At 39.4% G+C, this 19,534-nt stretch overlaps 1 protein-coding gene across 2 annotated transcripts in view; it reads right to left on the reverse strand.

Moving 5' to 3' along the window:
- LOC137295684 (atrial natriuretic peptide receptor 1-like) overlaps window positions 1–19,534 on the reverse strand; it is a 415,887-nt gene that overhangs the window by 293,227 nt on the left and 103,126 nt on the right. For both annotated transcript variants that reach the window (XM_067827161.1, XM_067827162.1), the window contains exon 3: window positions 1,282–2,319. In XM_067827161.1, coding sequence (XP_067683262.1) covers window positions 1,282–1,966 — 685 coding nt within the window. In that variant the 5' untranslated portion in view covers window positions 1,967–2,319. The remainder of the gene's footprint in view (window positions 1–1,281; window positions 2,320–19,534) is intronic.

Raw genomic sequence — 19,534 nt, forward strand, 5'->3', positions numbered from 1 at the left:
TGTTTCTATCAATCCACCACCAATCTGGACTATCTTTAGTTATTACACTTTAGAAATGTTCCCCTTGCCGAGGTTTCTATTCCCGAAGAAACAAACTGACATGGTCACGCTCTGTCAAGTTGATAGGCCTTTAATATTATTCCGATAGCGTAAAATGGTCAACTTTTTCGTAGACATACATAATGCTTATTGTTTTTTGTTTTCTATTTCTGCATAGCCCAACAGTAATTTCTCAGCCACCGCATGACATGAAATACCACCCATTTGGAGCGTAAAATGTTTCAAGATTGTTACTGAACACGTGTGTAACACCCGATAAAAGAAAACGTGGAGCTTCATATTCCACCGTTGTAGTTTGCAGAAACAGATCGGTAGGTCGGAACTAGAATAGAACAGATACACAATGTCCACGTGGCATTATATCTTCCTGACCAAAAGTACGTATCTCCAACATGTCGCAATCGTTGGTTGCGCTTCTTCGAAAGTGACCTAGGTCTACTACGACCCGAGCCTTTAAACTACTAAAACATTCGGTAAAAAAGTAAGAGCTAAAAATACGTATGAAATCGCCGACCCTTTGATCATAATGATATTCTGTTTGACATTGTCCCTTTGTGAGGTCATTGCATGCAGGCATATCTACTTCTACAATACTTTTAAAGTCTGTTTCATTCAGTCTATCTCCGGCTCTCTACAGACAAAGACGGAGTTTTGGTTTATTATATTGTAATCCCACTGTCACATAGCAATCAAATACGACGTGCTTTAAATTGTTTTTGTTGATATCGAATCTTTTAAATCGCTGTTTTCCTTTCTTAACTAAATGACGACTCCTGTTCAAAAACTGAAATCAAGGATTGATTTATGGCATAATATAAACTACTGCATGTGTGCGTGTGCGTGTACGTGTGCAACATTCAGTGAATAAACAAAGTAATATATTACATTTTTCTGTATATCCTTCCCGAGAATGTCTAGTTGTACAAACGTTCTGTTATTCACATGGAACATGAAGATGAAAACTTACTATTCTTGTCCACCGAGACGATTGGTGACATATTTCATTGAGTGTGGTCATTTCAGCTAAAACTACTGGATATTTTTAATCAGGTCATAGATCTTGGTACATCAGTCAGAAACACATCAGTCCAGAAATTGTCATCAATCTCCTGAAAACAGTAGGGTCTGACTGATGAGTATATTTCACGCTCATATCACAGGCGCAGAAGTTCTAACTGGGGGCTGAAAGAAAACTACCGTAAATAAAGACGTGAGTCTTACCTGCATAATTATTGCCCACTTCTGTTTCCAGGCTTGTGAGGATGTCATTTATGTAGTCAAACTTGAAGTACTCCTGGGAAAGGTTTCGAACATCCTTCTGGTGCCTGAGGCCATAGTGTATGCCATCCGTGGCAATGTGGCAGAATCTCTCCAAGACATGATTGTGCCCATCTGGTTCATACAACAACTTCACTCTACTCCAATTAAACTTTTTCAAAATTGTCACAATGAAATTCACAAGTGAGTTGAAGTTGGTGCCGACACGTGTCAACAACGGGAACATCCTATGCTTCATTAAGGCAAAGTCTCTGGCCATGCCACCCGTGGTCACCATCGGTATGTCCCAGTATCTGGTCTGCCTGGCAATCGGAGCAGCCGCATAATCGCAACATGGCCCAAAAAACACATGGACCTCTTTTTTCACATAATAATTGATTGCTTCGTTCATGGCATCGGCAATTGAACACTTAGAATCGGCATAGTTGACAATGATTTGTCTGCCATGTAGAGGTCCGGTAGAATTGGTCACTTTCTCCACGGCTATGCTGATGGCAGGAGCAACCCTCATTGAACTGAACAATCTGCTCTTATCAAATGGTAACAGTGAGGCTATCATTATTGGGTTTGAATTGACTCCACTAAATCCACACAGGAACACACACCAAAACAAAAGCCTCGCACACATGGTTGTTGAGTTATTATTCTACGAACGAACACAAATATCAAACGAACATTTTCGACAGAAGATGGAGGGTGCTTTAGCTGTATTCCATTTGAAATAATTCCATCAGACTGAATTCAACGGCGTGAGAGTAGTATTTATATTGTCAATACACACTGTAAAAGTTGTATATTAATCACAAAGAACAATACACATTTCACAAAACAATGAATATCACAGATCGAAGCTATTCGTCTTGCAGATACTCCTTATAGTTGGAACTATTTCACGTCAGTGTTAATGAGATCCAGGAAACCACGACGCTTCAGGGATGACTCTGTTCTGATTTAATCCGATAATCTGTGTCCCGATCAAACCTGAAACATCACAAAGGAAAAGTCAGTTAACAAGACGTGATTATCAGATAGTAAATCCATGGGCATGCGAGTGGGTGATATTATGAACAACTGTGCCATCGTTGCGCCACTGAACACGATGCGCCACTGATCTTTGGGTGATCAAGAGAGATATCACTCGCACCATTTGACCCATCTCCTACAACATGGCATATGATTATCATGTGTATTTAAGCTACGACGGATAAACTTAAACAACTACTTGAAACATATGTCCTTGCAACAATCAACATTTCGTATGATGATCAAAGTGTTCACATTACTGGTTTCAGAACGAGGTGGTGGAAATGTATTGCTGATTTTACTGTTTAACGTTGCTACAATCATAAAGTGTCATTTCTTCCCGATGCCTACCGCCGATTAAGGACAAGCATTCAATGATAAGCAATCGATTGCTACCAATGCCAATCATCATGTCAATGACGTCATAACGGTTATGTACATGATATAACACTCCTCAATGGTAATTGTGAAGATCCGGGTTATAGTCTACCTTAAACAGCTTGTGTTTGTCGTAAGAGGCGATTTGGGAGATCTTTGGCAGTGATGGCAATCATGGGATTGTGCTGCCCAGAGTCTATTATTAACAGACCGATAGATGGAACAATGTTGAGTGCATATATGAGGACAGTCTGACAGACAGTCCATGGATTCATACCATTCGCATCAATTTTCACAACGGGACAAGATGCCATGCGCCAACGTTGTCGGCTTGACCACTATGGCAGGAAACGTGTAGCTGGAGATATCTCGGATGTTAACGGATCACATACTGATGTTACGCACAACATTGATTGTATAGAAACAAAAAAACTGACTGAAAGCCTCCCAGATGGAGAATAAGATTATTAATAGAGAAACAATAGTTATCGATTTACAATGATCAACCTGATAGACCATTCTGACAACACAAACCGTCATATGTTACTTAAATATACATAATTCATATAATGGTTCCACATTCAAACTCATTTCAGTGTCAGATTTCCTTTAACTAGTTTACCCGTCGTTAATATTATCTCGACGTGTATGTCATGAGCAAGTAAAGGAACACATGCCCAGGGAAGAGAAACAGAAACAAGCCCGACCTGCTGTAGATCCAAACATGCGCTCCGCTTGATACTGACACGATCTCACATATGTACGCTTGAAGACCGTCGACAGAAAAGCAGTGTGTAACTCGCATCAGGCGATCTCTAATAGTAAGCTTGAGCTTTAAAGGTAACGTTGCCACCTTAACAAACCGAAACTTCCAGAATAAAAGATTTCGCAAGATTCCGTCCAGCAATGAGAATATTATCTTCTTATGTGGCTTAGGCAGATTAACTACACAATGTTCCTGTATTATCTCGTGTCAGTGACAGATAATCCAGTGCAGAGCCTTTAACGCACTAGAATTAATCCATTAATCCATCAATGAAAAAAACCCCGAATAATCAAATGTAGTTCTAAACATATAAGTTTGGATCATAATACTCTGTATAAATTGATGTATTTATTGGGGCTATGACTTTGTTAACCAGTCATGGGAACTAACCTGTACAGTCTATCAGAAGTATGTCTCCCTTGTCAGTTATAAAATATTTCATTACTTTGTTTATTATTATATTTAACGCCACTGGCTGTTAACGTTATCGACTGTTAATAACGTGGCTTATTCAGGATTCTTTATAAAACAACGAAGGCATCCGCGCCCAGAGAAAGCCTATTTATACTAAGTTTACGGTTTCATTCAATTATTACACCTTTTCTGTATGTGAGACAGTACATAATCCATGATTCAGTTATTTATCATACTCTTCTCTTTGCAACCACAACAAGAGTTAGTGAGTATGGTGTAACGCCGCTTTCGGCAATGTTCCAGCAATATCACGACGGGGGACACCAGAAATGGGCTTCACACACTGTACCCATGTGGGGAATCGAACCCGGGTCTCCGGCGTGACGAGCCAACGCTTTAACCACTAGGCTACCACAGCCCCTCACAGCAAAGACTTTGTTGAATGTGTGTTTGAGAAATGAGAAGAATGTTTGTAGTACTTATGCGGACAAAGTGTACGACGTCTTACATGGCAGACATGTAGAAGTTACATCTTCAAGTAGAAGAGGGTTCACATCTTCAAGTAGAAGAGGGTTCACATTTTTAAGTAGAGGAGGGTTCACATCCTCAAGTAGAAGAGGGTTCACATTTTTGAGTAGAAGACGGTTCACATTTTTAAGTAGAAGAGGGTTAAAAACTTTGTTTTTACAATGTTCAGAATACTGTATCAGCTGATCAACAGTTTCCGAATCATTTTCACAACACTGCAGTTGACACAACAATTTTGACTACTACTCATTACACAAATATTATCTAATTTAAACTATCACTTACAGCAAATAACATAGAACAATGTTAAATTACAACCACCTATTTAACACAAAACCGAAATAGTTTATACCAGTATAGCCCTAATTACCATAAAATAGTTATTGTTTTTCTAATGATAAAAAGTTACAAAAGAATAATCTAAAAAAGAAAAATCCTTGTCCAATAGATATTCCAAGGCACAGTCGCTTCAAACAGCGACAATCTAATCTTTGCCATCGCAACCTTTCTCTAAGTACATTAGTAATTTGACGAGATCATTACCTCCCTTTGTTCCCAGGGGTGCTTGCGTACTAATTTTGCGAGACGGGGTAATCCTGTGTTCAAATCTTACACCTACATCGGAGATGGAGTGGGCAATTGCCGCAAGTCTATCAGCGAAGTGGCCGACCCGGCAAAATTCAATAGCATGGTGGACACTTTTCACCGTACAGCTTCAAGTCAGTCACAGAGCGCTTACTCCAAACGTTACTTAATCTCTTAAATTATCGTACTATGTAAGGGATACAGAAGGTTATAACGACGCGACAGGGAGCGCCATTGTCACGTGTTTAAATCACGTGTTACGTTCTGTATTCCGGCCTTCTGTACAGATCGGCGGTTTCTGTGTACGCTTTTTCCATTCAACTGTCTCTGTCATTTGTTATTTGCACCAGCTGCTTATATTTGCCGTACGGTCTGATCGCTTGCTACGAGTGCGTCGCCAACGTCTTTGAAATATATTGGCACTCCGTGTTAGTATTACGTTCTGTATTCCGGCCTTCGGTATAGATCGGAGGTTTCCGTGTACGCTTTTTCCATTCAACTGTCTCTGTCATTTGTTATGTACACCAGCTGCTTATATTTGCCGTACGGTCTGATCGCTCGCTACGAGTGGGTCGCCAACGTCTTTGAAATATATTGGCACTCCGTGTTAGTATTATTGCTAGTACCCTTCGAGGTATTTATTTTCCGCTCAAAAGTCACGCCGTAAGCTCATGCCCATCACCATGCTTAGGACCGACTTACGGTAGCCGTAATGCTGCGATCGATGTGTTGACGGGGGTGCTTGGCCCAATTCGTCAAAGCCCTCTGATTATTGATGACTTGTCGTTGACGTTACTGTGGTCTAACGCAATGATCACATATTTGAGAACGGTGAAGATCCGGGATGAAAGTGGTCTTCAACAACTCGTGCGCCAAGAGACGACTATAGGGATCGGGCTATCGTGGACGCTGTCATGGTTGAAGCAATGTCAACGTTTTCCTACTACGTACATCGATGCGTATAATGTCCGTCTCTGCATTGGCCGGTCCAGATTCATTTGTGTATAAAACGCAATCATTGGCCGGTCCAGATTCAATTGTGTACAAAACGCAGTCATTGTGGTGGAATATTGCCGTGAGGACGTTTAGCAGCGATTAATCAAATAAAAAAGCAAATAATACCTTTCAAAATGTTTGGGTTATATTTTCGGGGTACAACTGTTGCTTTGACGGTTTCCCGTCCCCGATTCTGAAAACTATATTAACGCAAACCAAACTATGGAAACCACTTGACGTTCCCCAAGAAATTTAGTTAGGAGTTGGTATTTTGTTTGTGTAGGCATAACGTTATTTCTGTTTTGGACGACGTTTTAGCACCAACAGAAGGCAGTCTACCACACCCCTCTGTGGTATTACTGGAATACTCCTAAAAGCGGCGTAAAACCACATTCACTTAATCACTCACTACCATCCCATTGGGATTCAAGAGCTTCTCATTCAGGCTATGATAATGTCCCATAGGTATTCGTCTCTCAGTTTCTCACCAACAAGTTCTTGGTCTTTTCCTCCTTTCTTGGTCTTTTCCCCCTTTCTTGCTAAACCAAAGCATTTTAATTTTACTCTGTTTCAAATACAAATTGCAGAAAACCAACATTCAGTTTGTTAACTGCAAACGTGTTCGTGGTTCACAGGTAGAAATTCCTATCCCTAATGACGAACGTGTTAAAAACGCATGTATCAGTACCCTACCTGACATACCCTACCTGTCGTACTGCATACGGCGTTAACGAAGTAAGAACTGCCAGCAACGACACAAACGAGTAAGGAAAATATCCGTTAGTCGCGGGGTGTTTGGTTGTTTGTGATTTGTGTTATTTTTTCTGCTTGGAATACATAGCATGGAGTTGTCACAATGATGGAAAACCGTAAGTAAGTCTTTGCTATCAAGAATACCATTGATAAGCCGTCACTTTAAGATTTAGCATACAATACAAATTCATGCTATCATTTCCTTGGGAGTAACGGGGACAATATCCAGTGGCTATGTTGGATGTGAAATTCTGTTTTTATTTAATTCCTATTTGTTGCATGAAACTTTTATTTGAACCCATTGAATGTTGCATACCTACAGTGTCATTATCCCATTGTACTCCAACGGATCCCATAACTGATCCTCAAAATGGCTGATTCAGTTAAAAGTACTTCACAAAAGACTTCGACATCGAAACAGAACAAAGGGGTCCTACTGGTTATAAACTGATAATAGAAATGAGAGTAGAAGACTATGCATTAGCTAGTACAATAACTGTACACGGGCCCAACAATGACAACCCACCCAACATTTACTGAAGAACTTGTTTCTGATGTTAAAACCCCAAAGAGTAATCATATCGTTATTTGCGGTAACTGGAATATCATGCAAAATTATGCCCTGGATACTTATAATTATAAAAATATAAACAATCCAAAAGCTAGGCAAGAACTGCTAAAGCTAAAGGATGAGATAGACCTAGTTGATCCTTGGCGAGATCAAAACCCTTCAATAAAACGTTTTGCTTGGAGACAACCAACACCCATGAAGCAAGCAAGACTAGATTGCTTTCTCGTTTCACACAATATGATCGGGTCTGTAACAAAAACTGTATTTGAACCAAGTTATACATCTGACCACTCCCCTATATCGAATGACCTATTCATTATCTGAACTGATGCGAGGAAAGGGGTTCTGGAAATGTAAATAATTATCTTTCAAGGATCCAGATTATGTGCAGTTAGTTAAATTTATCATAAAGGAAACGGTAGATCAATACACATGTGGTGATGATGTTAACATGAACGACCAGCTTTTATTTAAAATCATAACGTTGAATATCAGAGGTAAAACAATCGAGTAATATGAGCTAATAAGAAAAGACAAAGCGAAAAACAAGAGAAAGAAATACAAACTAAATTAGAGAATGCCAGATTTAGACAAAACTGACGATAGAAACGCGAAAGCTGATATTCTTACTAATATATAACAGCTAAAAAAGGACTTTGAAGATATTGTAAAATCAAGAACAAAAGGAATTATTGTTATGTCAAAGGCAGAGTGGTTGGAACATTGGGAGAAACAAACAAAATTCTTTCTTAGTTTAGAATCTATGAACTATTTTAATAAGTCAATTAGTCGGCTAGACGATAACCATGGGAATATTTTTAGCATACAAGATGGAATTATGGAACAAGTAAAAAGATTCTACAGGAATTTATATTCAAAACAAAACGTATCTAACACTGTTTGATAAGTTGAGCGTTCCTAAATTGTCCCAGGAAATTTCGCAGACGTTAGAAGGCGAACTTGTCTATGATAAGTTACTAAAAGCGGTAAAACATCTTAAAAATGGTAAGAGCCCTGGATTTGTCGGATTCACTGCCGAATTCATTATTATGATTATCATTATTATTATTATTATTGAATAACATCGGAAAATACTTGATTAAATCTCTCAGCTTTGCAAGCGGCCACCTATCAACATCGCAAAGAAGGGGCCCCATAACGTGCATTTCAAAGGAAAACAGTTTTTGAAATATTGGCGCCCAATTTCTCTTCTATCAATCTAACATAAACTTGCCCCTGTTGGCATTCCCCATAGAATTAAGAACGTATTAGAACTGCTCATGAACGAGGATCAGAAAGGATTTAAGTCTGGCCGATACATCGGAGAAATAGCCAGGCAGATGTAAGGTATGATTCAACACACGGAAGACCATCAGATCTCTGGGCTATCACTCTTGGTAGACTTCGAAAAGGCATTATATACAGTTGATTGTAGTTACATTGATAAAAAAACACTAACGTTTTTCGGTTTTGAAGACTCAATAAAAAGATGAATAAATACCTTCTATAAAGGAATATAGGAATATAATCATGCATTCTTGTCAACGGGTTTGGATCAAAATTCTTTACCATATCCAGGGAATGTCGCCAGGGAGATTCATTATCCCCTTATATATTTCTTCTTTTTGTAGAAATTTTAGCAATACTTATTCGGAATAATAAAGACATAAAAGGTATTCAAATTGGAAATGCAGAATGTCTTCTTTCTCAGTATGCAGATGACACAACTTGTACACTCGATGGGTCAGAAAGGGGCCTCTTTCTCTGGTGTAATGGTATGTTGTGTATTACAACTGGTTCTAGTCTGTTGTAGCATGAGCTAAACACAGAAAACACGTCCCTCAAATCCTAGACGGGGCAGTAAAGTTCCGTAATGAGACCGCAAGATCGCTCGTGCTCTCATACGTACTGCAGCTATATTCTCTGTTTTTAGAAATTCTAAATCCATTCTATCTAATATCTGTAAACTATCACGGATAGGAGAATTTTATTTTCTGTTAAAACATAATTCACACACCATTCATATTTCCAGGCAACGGAACACTTTCAATGGGACAGACGCAAAGATGGAGGACTGTCTCATATCCTTAATTTAAATGCATAAAAATGTTTTTTCGACTTTTAACAGTCCGATAACATGAAATAAAAATGCGCATTTGAAAAAAAGAGAAACAAACACGTGAGCACTGACGGGGAAGAAGATGACTCTTGTTGATGCAGTTAATCTTGTTGATTTACTCTATTCATCTCATAAGACTTATTTGGCTGCTGTGAGACTAGCTGTACTGGGTTCATGGTGGTCTTGACATTTTGTGGATTAAATACCGGAATCCTCTGGAGACTCGATTAATAAAACCATCCGTGATATATGAATCACGTCGCTTCGTTTCGGAATGATTAATTCAAGGTCATACAACGCAAGCGTTCAGACACTGGAACTCAGCTATATCATTTTAAACGAGATATGTTGCCACAAGTTACTGATGAAGTGCAAGAGGTCTAGTTTCGTTAACTTTAAAACGAACATATTTCTTAAACATATTTTTAACTTCTAGATATTAGGATGTACACACCAGATATAATTCAAAACTAGAACTGTTCAGTCACTTGACTGTCTGGTTCAAATACAGGTGGGATGATGAGGAAGCCTAATGGTTAGAGCGTCCACACGTTACTCTGAAGACGAGGGTTCGATTCCCCACATGTACACTATGTGTAAAGCCCATTGCTGGTGTCCCCCACCCTGATATTGCTGAAGTATTGCTAAAGGCGGCGTAAAACCATACTCACTCATTCACTGACTGGAGGCAACAAACTCGTCTATGCAGATTATGTGGGGAGCAGATATCATGCTGGTGCCATCAGGGCAGGGTATTTCTATTTACTCCACCTCGTTACTTATTGTTAGTGATCTATCCATGTGTTTAGCCCCAACTGTGCCTTTTACACCCAGGAATCTGTTGCAGAAGACAATCAATACTGCTATCTTTCCGACCTTCACGTTATACATTCAATAATATTTAACCAGGACCGCCATTATATTTTTCATCAAATATGTAACAGACTTCAATTTTCTCTGATACTCGAAAGCTATTTGAATAAGCTCGTGCTAACCTTTGATAAACATTACACAAGCTACGTCGATTTTTGTGCAAATATGCACGCATTTTAGGTTATTGCTTGCAAGATACAATAAGACACACTGTTGACTTTGTTTGGCAGAGTGTTTCCGTCATGCTGGCTGACGGAGTAATTTTAGGGTTGATTTTTGGGACAACCATATAGGGACGTCGACTGTATATATAAAAATAAAATATAAAAAGGCATACATCAAGATATACTATTACATTGCGGTACGAACGCCCCGTGGATCAGGTTTCAAGTCGAATGAGTGTCGTATGTTATCTGTTTGTCAGCTGTCACACTCAGCAATATCCCAGCCGTGCGACTCCTAAAATCACGGATAAAAACATAATCCAGTGATTGACATCATGAACATTGATCTACACAACTGTGATGCGATGACGTGCATCAACCAACTCAATGAGCCTGACCATGGTGCAACAGCGCTGACGTGAACTGTTGCTCTCAGGGTAAACCATACATGTAGCTTGATAAAGTAGCCAGTGAGTACTGTCATGCATAAAATGACATATAGTCCTCACTATCGTTCCCGTAAGCGTAAGTACAGACGATATTAACTGATCAGAATGTATATTGTCATCTTACCAATTATTTCGTTTCGTCAAAGTTTGCAGAGAAAGGCTACGGACACTTGGAAATGCATCGACATACTCACGCGACAGATTATTCAATGAGTATGGGAAATGCCCAGTGTTCAAGCAATATTAATATTGTCAACGACACGTGTTTATGGGTCACTATACGCATAACCAACCAACCAACCAACCAACCAACCAACCAACCAGTCAATAAGTCAATCTTTATTTCTTGTAGTTGAGGCCACAGGATCATTCTACATTTACAACTGACTGTGAGAGAGTATACACAATGTACAATATAAACAGTAACATACGGTTCGGTTATGTTACAATATGTAGAAATGACTGTCTATGGCGCATAGCATTACATACAGACACCGCTAGACGTTTTAAAATAACATGTTAAATTATGTAGATTGGGATTCAAATATTATTTCCTTGGCAAACGTAGAGACCTTAAGTAGACGTTGGTATATATAACATACTAATACAAAATGGTATTCGTCTTCAATATACCGTTCTTTGCATACAAGGCATAATCTACGAAATAGTGTTTCACAGACACATCTGCCACCTTCAGTTCGAAGCCGATGTGAAATACATGCCCATGCTCGATCGCAATTCTGGTGGCGATTAATGACAAAATATCGAGACACATGAATTCCAGTTCCCGTTTCACAATTAGTTGCAAGTTTAATATGACACACGTCTCCGTTTTATCATAACATGCAAAATATATTGCAAATACCTATAATGATGAAACTAGTCAAACTGCATCGAGCGTTGCGTGAAATGTCTTACTCGAACCTGGAAATTTGGCGTGACGAGTTAACGCTTTATCCGATACACTGCCCTTCGAAGCCCCGAGATACCGAGAGAATTCTTGCCCTGATACCATGTTGAGTCTAACAATATTCAGCGTGGCGAGCGATCACCTTAACCACTATGCTAACATCACCTAATGGGTATACTATGAAAACGTGATTTACTTCCTGTTGATAAGTAGTTGTTGACGTAATTAGACAATAAACAGCTATGTTTGTTTCATGTAAAATTCTCTTCAAGTTTCAATTCTTACATTGTTGTCGAACCCACTCTTTGTGATCAAAGTTGTGAGGACACTGTGTGCCATCGTTTACTGTTACAATATCCAAACTGCCGACGTGGCAACATCTTTACACAGAGAGTGGCAGTTAGGGGTCGACCCTAGGTCGTGTCATACCCAAACAGCGAAAATACAAGATCTGGTTAGCACGAGGTCAGTAGGCTGCTTGAATGTGGCATCCATGATGAAACTGTCGCATGATATATCAGAAACACTCACACACCCACCTACCAAAAGCTCGCTCACTCACTAGCTCGATAATTCAGTGGAACATTATGCCGCGGAAAATTAAAACCCCATTTCAGATGACCCCACCTCAAATCATATTTATTGATTATGTTTACCTCGTCTCTCACTAAGCACCGGCTGCTGAGGTTGCTATGACTGATGACAACCAGATGCGGTCTCCGAGAAGTAGTGACATTAATTACGTGGCAGAGGCCACAATTATGACTGGCTCAGGAGCAAGCATAATGTCATGCTGGTGATAAAGACACACAGAGAACACCGGAACAACACCATTATCTGTACCTACAGAACCAGATACCAATAGGCAAAGAACAGCGTCATCAGCTGGCCATGCTTGTAATTAAGAGGCAACTAACGAGATCGGGTGGCTAGGCTCGCTGCCTTGGTTGACACATGAAGAAAGAAAGAAGAAAGAAAAACAGATTATTTAGGAGTCACAGAACGTATGTTCTCAATAGAACTGGCCTATCAGACGCTAAATTACAATAAGACGACTTTAAGAGCGCTAAAGCGCTAAAATATAATTAAAATGTATCACATCGGTATCCCAATAGCCTAGATCGATGCTCATGATGTGAATCACTGGATTGTCTCGCCCCGACTGAATTATTTACTGACCGTCATCATATGCATATAGTTTGAATATTGTGAGTGCGGCGTTAAATAACAAACAAGCAAATCATTTGACTGCGAAATATCCCATAGGGTTTAATCCTCCTAAAAAATCCCAAAACATTCCATCGTTCGTAAGCGATAAGATACTGCACTGGTTAACGTCATCGGTTTAGGTTCACAACATCGATTGAAAACGTGTCTGGTTATGTGTTCGAGGTCTTTCTCGTAAACATTAGAACATGTATGTGCCTACATAGATTGCACAAGGATCGATCAAGTGCATTTCGCAAGAATGTTAAGAATTTTAAGCGTTTAAGATGTTTGATTGTAAGTTAATGTCGCTTATACAATTATTTCAGCTCCATGTCGTTGTGGTTGTAGCAGGAGACACAAGGCCATCTCAGGACAAATGTAACATCACTGGCTTCAACAAGACATGCACGATTTGCGTTAACGTCTTTAATACACATTGAGAAATACACATTGAGAAGTAGGTATTGACAAGAATATACAGTGAGGGACTGATTATTGCTATACACCGCAATATTCCAGCAATATCACGACAGAGAACACCAGAAATGGACTTCAAACAATGTATCCATGTGGGGAATCAAACCCAGGGCCTATATTTTCGAAACTCACATAGCGCTAACACAGTCGTAAGTTAGTGTTGATGTATGACACTTATAATTATCTTAGTGCAGAGATAGCTACGAAAATCTAGGCCCAGGAATTCGGTGTGACGAGCGGACGCTTTAACCACTGGGCTAGTCAACCGCCAGAACTCGAGAAAGAAATATGTGGACCCACAACTTTGTTATTATGCGTTAACATCTAAATCTGCATAAAACAGTGTTATATGAACATCTAAAATTATATGAAATAGTGTTATAATGAAATCTAAAACTGTATAAAACAGTGTTATGATATCGATAACATCCATAACAATATGAAACAGTGTTATGTAAACATGTATAACTTTATGAAACAGTGTCATGTTAACATTTATAATTCCACGAAACACTGTTATGGCTCATATCTGAAACCTTTTGAAACATCAGTTGTTACGTTAATCGTAATGAAAACAGAATTGTCACGTGAATATATCAGCATGAGTATACAGCGCATAGTAATTACAGTTAAATCTGCTTTCAAATAAAAAAAGTTAGTAGGAGAAATTCTTCCTCATGCGAAACTTTACTACTATTCGTGTCGTGACCTGTCAGCATCACGACATCTTAGCATCTTTAACTCTTCCCGATCTAAGAGACTTTCGTTGGCCGTTTAGCATCCTTGTCTAACACCCAGACATGGTGTCTCAGCATTTCTATACTGAAGTTGGTTCCTTGCCTGCGTGAACTACCAATGACTCTTTACCAACGTTCTTTACCTTACCTCACACATAAATGTCGTTTTCTGATTAGTCGAGTGCTCCGTTATTACTTTCAATCTAGTCCGCTTACATCCGAGGTACATGATCTATGTTACCCGTGGGGAAATGCCGAACTGTGGGAATTCATTTGGTACTTCGTGTAACTGTATTATATATGTCGAATGATCGGGTCACGTATGATGTACGGGAATTGTCGATGTTTTTCGTATGCAAATCCTGGAAAAGGAGATAACTCTAACCTTGTTTTTCTTGTCTGTCGTCGGGATTGGCCAATTGCCTAACTGTGGTACACCTTCATATAATTCGAAACCCATGATATAAACCGTTCAAAATTAACGTTTAGGTGTTCGGTACGATAAATAGGTCGTTCACTAGTCCCACAAAGCCCTTCGGGCCCAGGGAACATAAACAAACGTTAGAATTTAAGGTCATACTCGTGAACCAGTGAACAGCATTCATGGTAGATCAAATGATACATCAACTGCTTCGTGGACACCCGGTGTCCGCATGATTAAATGGATGAGACGTATGCATCCTGTTCCAAATGTCGCTATTCACCTTGGCTGGTAAACATAAAATTCTGAACTGTACGTTTAGTGGTATTTAGTTTGGATCAAGTAATAATCACTTGAAAGGCTTTTGTCGATGAGTCTACACAGAAATTATTTTTTAAATGGCAAATGAAAGTGATGCCCCGATGCCCGAGAAACATTCACTTTTTTATTTAACCTAACGTACAATGACTAGATGTACTGAAAAGCCGATTGTGATGCAGTTATTTTCTCGGTCGTTTAAGACTAATCTTACATATTCCCGTTACTTTCCAGAGGTCTGTTTGCGATATCTACACTACGTCCAATGTGAGAGTGTAGTGCTATAAATGACCTAAATAGATGGTTATGAGACGGACGTCTTCCATTCCAATTCATGGCGCTGGAAACACAAGTTGACGATGACATTACATGATTATAGACAATAATAGCATCGTCTATTTATTCCTGGGTCTATAGTTACAATACGGGGAATCAGTCTACCATCGTGAATGAATGACCAACACACATTGGCATAGAATGTTTTTGTTTTTGTTTTTTTTTCAGTTACACCATTGGTTTATCACGACGAAGTCCAGGGTGCTCATGTGCGCAACGTCTGAACGTCCACTACATGGGTGCAACGTTTGAAGCCCATTTCTTGTGTTCTCCGCCACGATATTTTTCAAATAATGCTAATATATATTTGGGTTTTCGTCATATATGTTTTGCAATGTTGATTTATTTTTATTTTTTTATTTTTCATTTTATTTTTTTTTGTTTCGGGGTGTTTACCTAGAGTTTATGCTTGGTATGGTAGCTTAGGACTGGACGAGCGGTGTTATATAATTGACATTAGTTTTTGTAATTCGTCCTTGACAGAGGAGAACGTATAAACCAGGAACCGCTGAGACGTTATTCCAAGGTTAACCGCCGTAGTCACAATGTTAACAGGTAGTCATAAACCTTCGACAGAAACAAAGTCTACAGTTTTGATTTACATAATAGGTTTGAAACAGTATCAAAACGTTACAAGGGTGAACAAGCAGTTCCAAACTGGAAACTGCAGGTCCACAACACAACGATGACACATACCCATGTCATATACCCATCGCATAACCATTCTGTTTGTTTCATTGTCATCGAACATCTAACATTGGCGTATATTTTCCTTACCTGGCAGAATACCATTTCAGAATATATACATTCATACACACACACACACGCACATATATATGTAAGCATGAACAGTCATATATTTGCTTGAATGGTCTGACTTGTAAAAGACATTTCCATAATAATGTTTTATGCATGTAAAAATGGCACTGAAAAACAACAGTTTATGATAATTTCGGGCAACCCAACACAGCTGCATTGTAATGTACTTGCATATGCAGGAAAACCCGTATACTTGTTGTAGATATTTGAACGTCGGTGCTCACAAATATTCCAATTTGACAGAAATATCAACGAACTGCTGAAATAATAAATAATCATGGTACTTTGGGTGTGAGATGTATCCACGCTGTGACATTAACGTTTTCACGCTGGCGTGACATTAATACAAAATGGCATTGTAGCATGATTTATGGCAACAAACATAAATACATGTCTGAAAATGTCACGGCAGCGGGACAGGATACACTCACTTTCTTGCGAATACTCGGTATTATCACATGTTGGCACTGCTCATAAAAATTATTGTCAAGATATTGCTTGCAATGAACTCTGATAAATATTGTTACGTTGTTTTGTGTTCATTAATTGAGTTGAAATTGCTTTTCCTGTTTCAGAATGAGAAAACGAGCAAGAACGAAGTGTGTTTTCAAATGTTCACGATTATAAACCGTATGATTGGTTCTCTTTATGAACTAAGTTTAACAAGAACTTTTATACGCATTCATATTTTGCGCTTCACACGGTAAACAAATCTGAGAACACTGAGAAACATACGAAAATTTTAATGTGTTAACTGGATTAATCAGCACATGGACACAGTTCATATGTGCTGAGGTGACAGCGTTAGAAAGTTCACTTCCAATTCAACCCACCTGACAAACAGTATCTAACGATCCAGTGAAAGTAGATTTCTCCAGTGATAACGTTAGATCGTCTGATGCAATAAAGGGTGATTGCAGACACATTAAGACATGCTGAAAACCGATAAAGTTGAGACATAAATGATATTGAAAACTCACCTAAATATAGCAAATCATTTACGGCGTGTGCACGTCAGCTGGCGATGCGCTCGAAATGATCACAATTAGCCCACTAACACAATATATCATACACTACTTCTATCGGCTCTCCTCCCACTTGATTAGTTCACGTCCGTGAGCTTTAAGCCACCCGTTAACGAGATCTCAACGTGATCTTAGAGCAGCTGGCTTGGATAATCCGTTTACTTTTGTCTCAGTGCAGATACAGACGCACGGAAGGAGCATCCAGAAGGGCGGCAGTGTATTCCTTCAAGCCCGGTGCCGCTATGAGAATGTTTCTCGCGGAAATTCGATAAAATAAGACTCCGTTGTTGGCTTGGTGATGACGATAGTCACGGAGGCCATCTTGAAAACGCTGACAAGTTGTACGAGTGATTTGGAGGTATGAGGATTCCAGCGCGATTCTTTCCGGAAATTGCTTAAGTTTTGAGAACTGGACATGATTGGGCATTTGATTTCGGAAGTTTTAGAAGATTCATCTGACGTCCAGCCTTATGTGAGTGACGGGGATTTTCGTTCCGTATTCCATGTTTTAGCTGGTTGAGGTAATTTGAACGAACGTCACAAATTACAGGTACAGATGGAACGACGACTTGTGTTTTTAATTTCCCATTAGCTTTTTGGTATTACAAATTATTTTATATTTAAATGAGAAAAAATACAAAGGTGGGAAGGAAAGCCGATCAGCGGAGACCTTGTTTCGGTTGTAGTCGACTGACATGTTTGATCAGATTTTTGTGATTCAGTGAATGAAAATATAATATTAAAACGAATCGCAAATGAACATTCATTGAAAGATTTCAATGTTGTGTATAGTTTTTTTCGATGTGTTGTGGGGACATTATAAGACATCTTATAAGTAGTAAAGCACATATCAGGTGTTATGAAATTGACGGTGGGTGGTGGAGCTGGCTAAGGCACCAGGCTAGTTAGTAATCCAGCGAGCATGGCGGTGCCGAGATCGAGCCCACCTGTGGCCGGGTGTAAAAAATTTGGAGTCATCTTTGTATGCTGTTACTTTCAGTGTTGCAGCATATGTCATATTTGTGTTTTCACTTTCTCAGTAAAGTACAAATTCTAGCACTTTTTCGGTTGAGTCCCATCCGGGAATCGAATCCGCACCCTCAGAGTCAGACACCTAATCGTCAGCACACAAAGTCTGCCGCCTAACCCACTCAGCCGCCGCGACTTCCACTAGTACGCAGTCTAGACTACCAGTTGTCAGACCTTCATTTTGTGTCGCGGTGGTTGAGAGGGTTAGGCGGCAGACTTTGTGTGCTGGCGATTAGGTGCCAGACTCTGAGGATGCGGGTTCGATTCCCGGATGGGACTCAACCAAAAAAGTGCTAGAATTTGTACTTTACTGAGAAAGTGAAAACCCAAATATAACATAAGTTGCATTTGACCACTTTCTAAATAGCATCGTGTAACCATAACTTTCAGTGTTGTCAACAACCCTGTGCACGAATCCATTGGTATATGATGGCCGCGTGAATACGTACAAACACTGTGTTGCGGGTACAGCAGTAAACCTGGACAAAGTACTGTGACTATGTGTCCAGTCCGCTCAGATGTGAATGGGTACCCGTAAAGATTGGAAAGCCGCAATAACTCAGGAGTTGAGACTGATAATAAGATGTGCCGTTGAGTCTGACGTCCAATGTCCAAGGGAAAAAATACCAACGCCTTGAAAATGCACTAGTGTGTGAATATTTGCGCTATTTGAATAAATAACTAATAACAAATAATAACAAAGTAACAAGTGAAGTTATAACATCAAAGAAAATGAGAGACAAATGGTAACGGGTGTCACATGGCATAACATCCTCAAACGGTTTAAAACTGATTTTCTTGAACTGACAGAGCTGACAGAAAAACGTGGGTGTGTTGTCAGCAAGCTCTTTCAGCACAAGAACCGCAGCTTGTCTTCTCCATTCAATCCTGTCCCCAGTGAGCCATTCCAGTGCCCGCGTCACCTCGAACTCCACATACTCTGCAGCATGTGCCTGATGCAAGAGCCAGGATCCCTACAGAATTTTCTGACTGAACTGAGGTAAATGTTTGATAACCCAACATGTCGTCAGTCAATAGAATGCTTGATAAAACCGCCCTTCTAAACGTTCGAGTTCCACATTTATTCGTCTTTCTTTACGTCACTGACGAAAATGTTGTCTATGTAAAGTATTATGTAATCCTGAGAGTGGCTTGATTGCTTGGATTATGCTAATCCCATCAAAGCATCAAGCCGTGAAGCTAGTGACGAGGACAGACTAAATGCTAAGACATCGTCATTGGAAAGATAAAGAGGCAATAAAACGTTTGTCACAAACAATCGGAAATAATATGCTT

The sequence above is a fragment of the Haliotis asinina genome, chromosome 9 (assembly GCF_037392515.1).
Source record: "Haliotis asinina isolate JCU_RB_2024 chromosome 9, JCU_Hal_asi_v2, whole genome shotgun sequence".
Lineage (NCBI taxonomy): Eukaryota > Metazoa > Mollusca > Gastropoda > Lepetellida > Haliotidae > Haliotis > Haliotis asinina.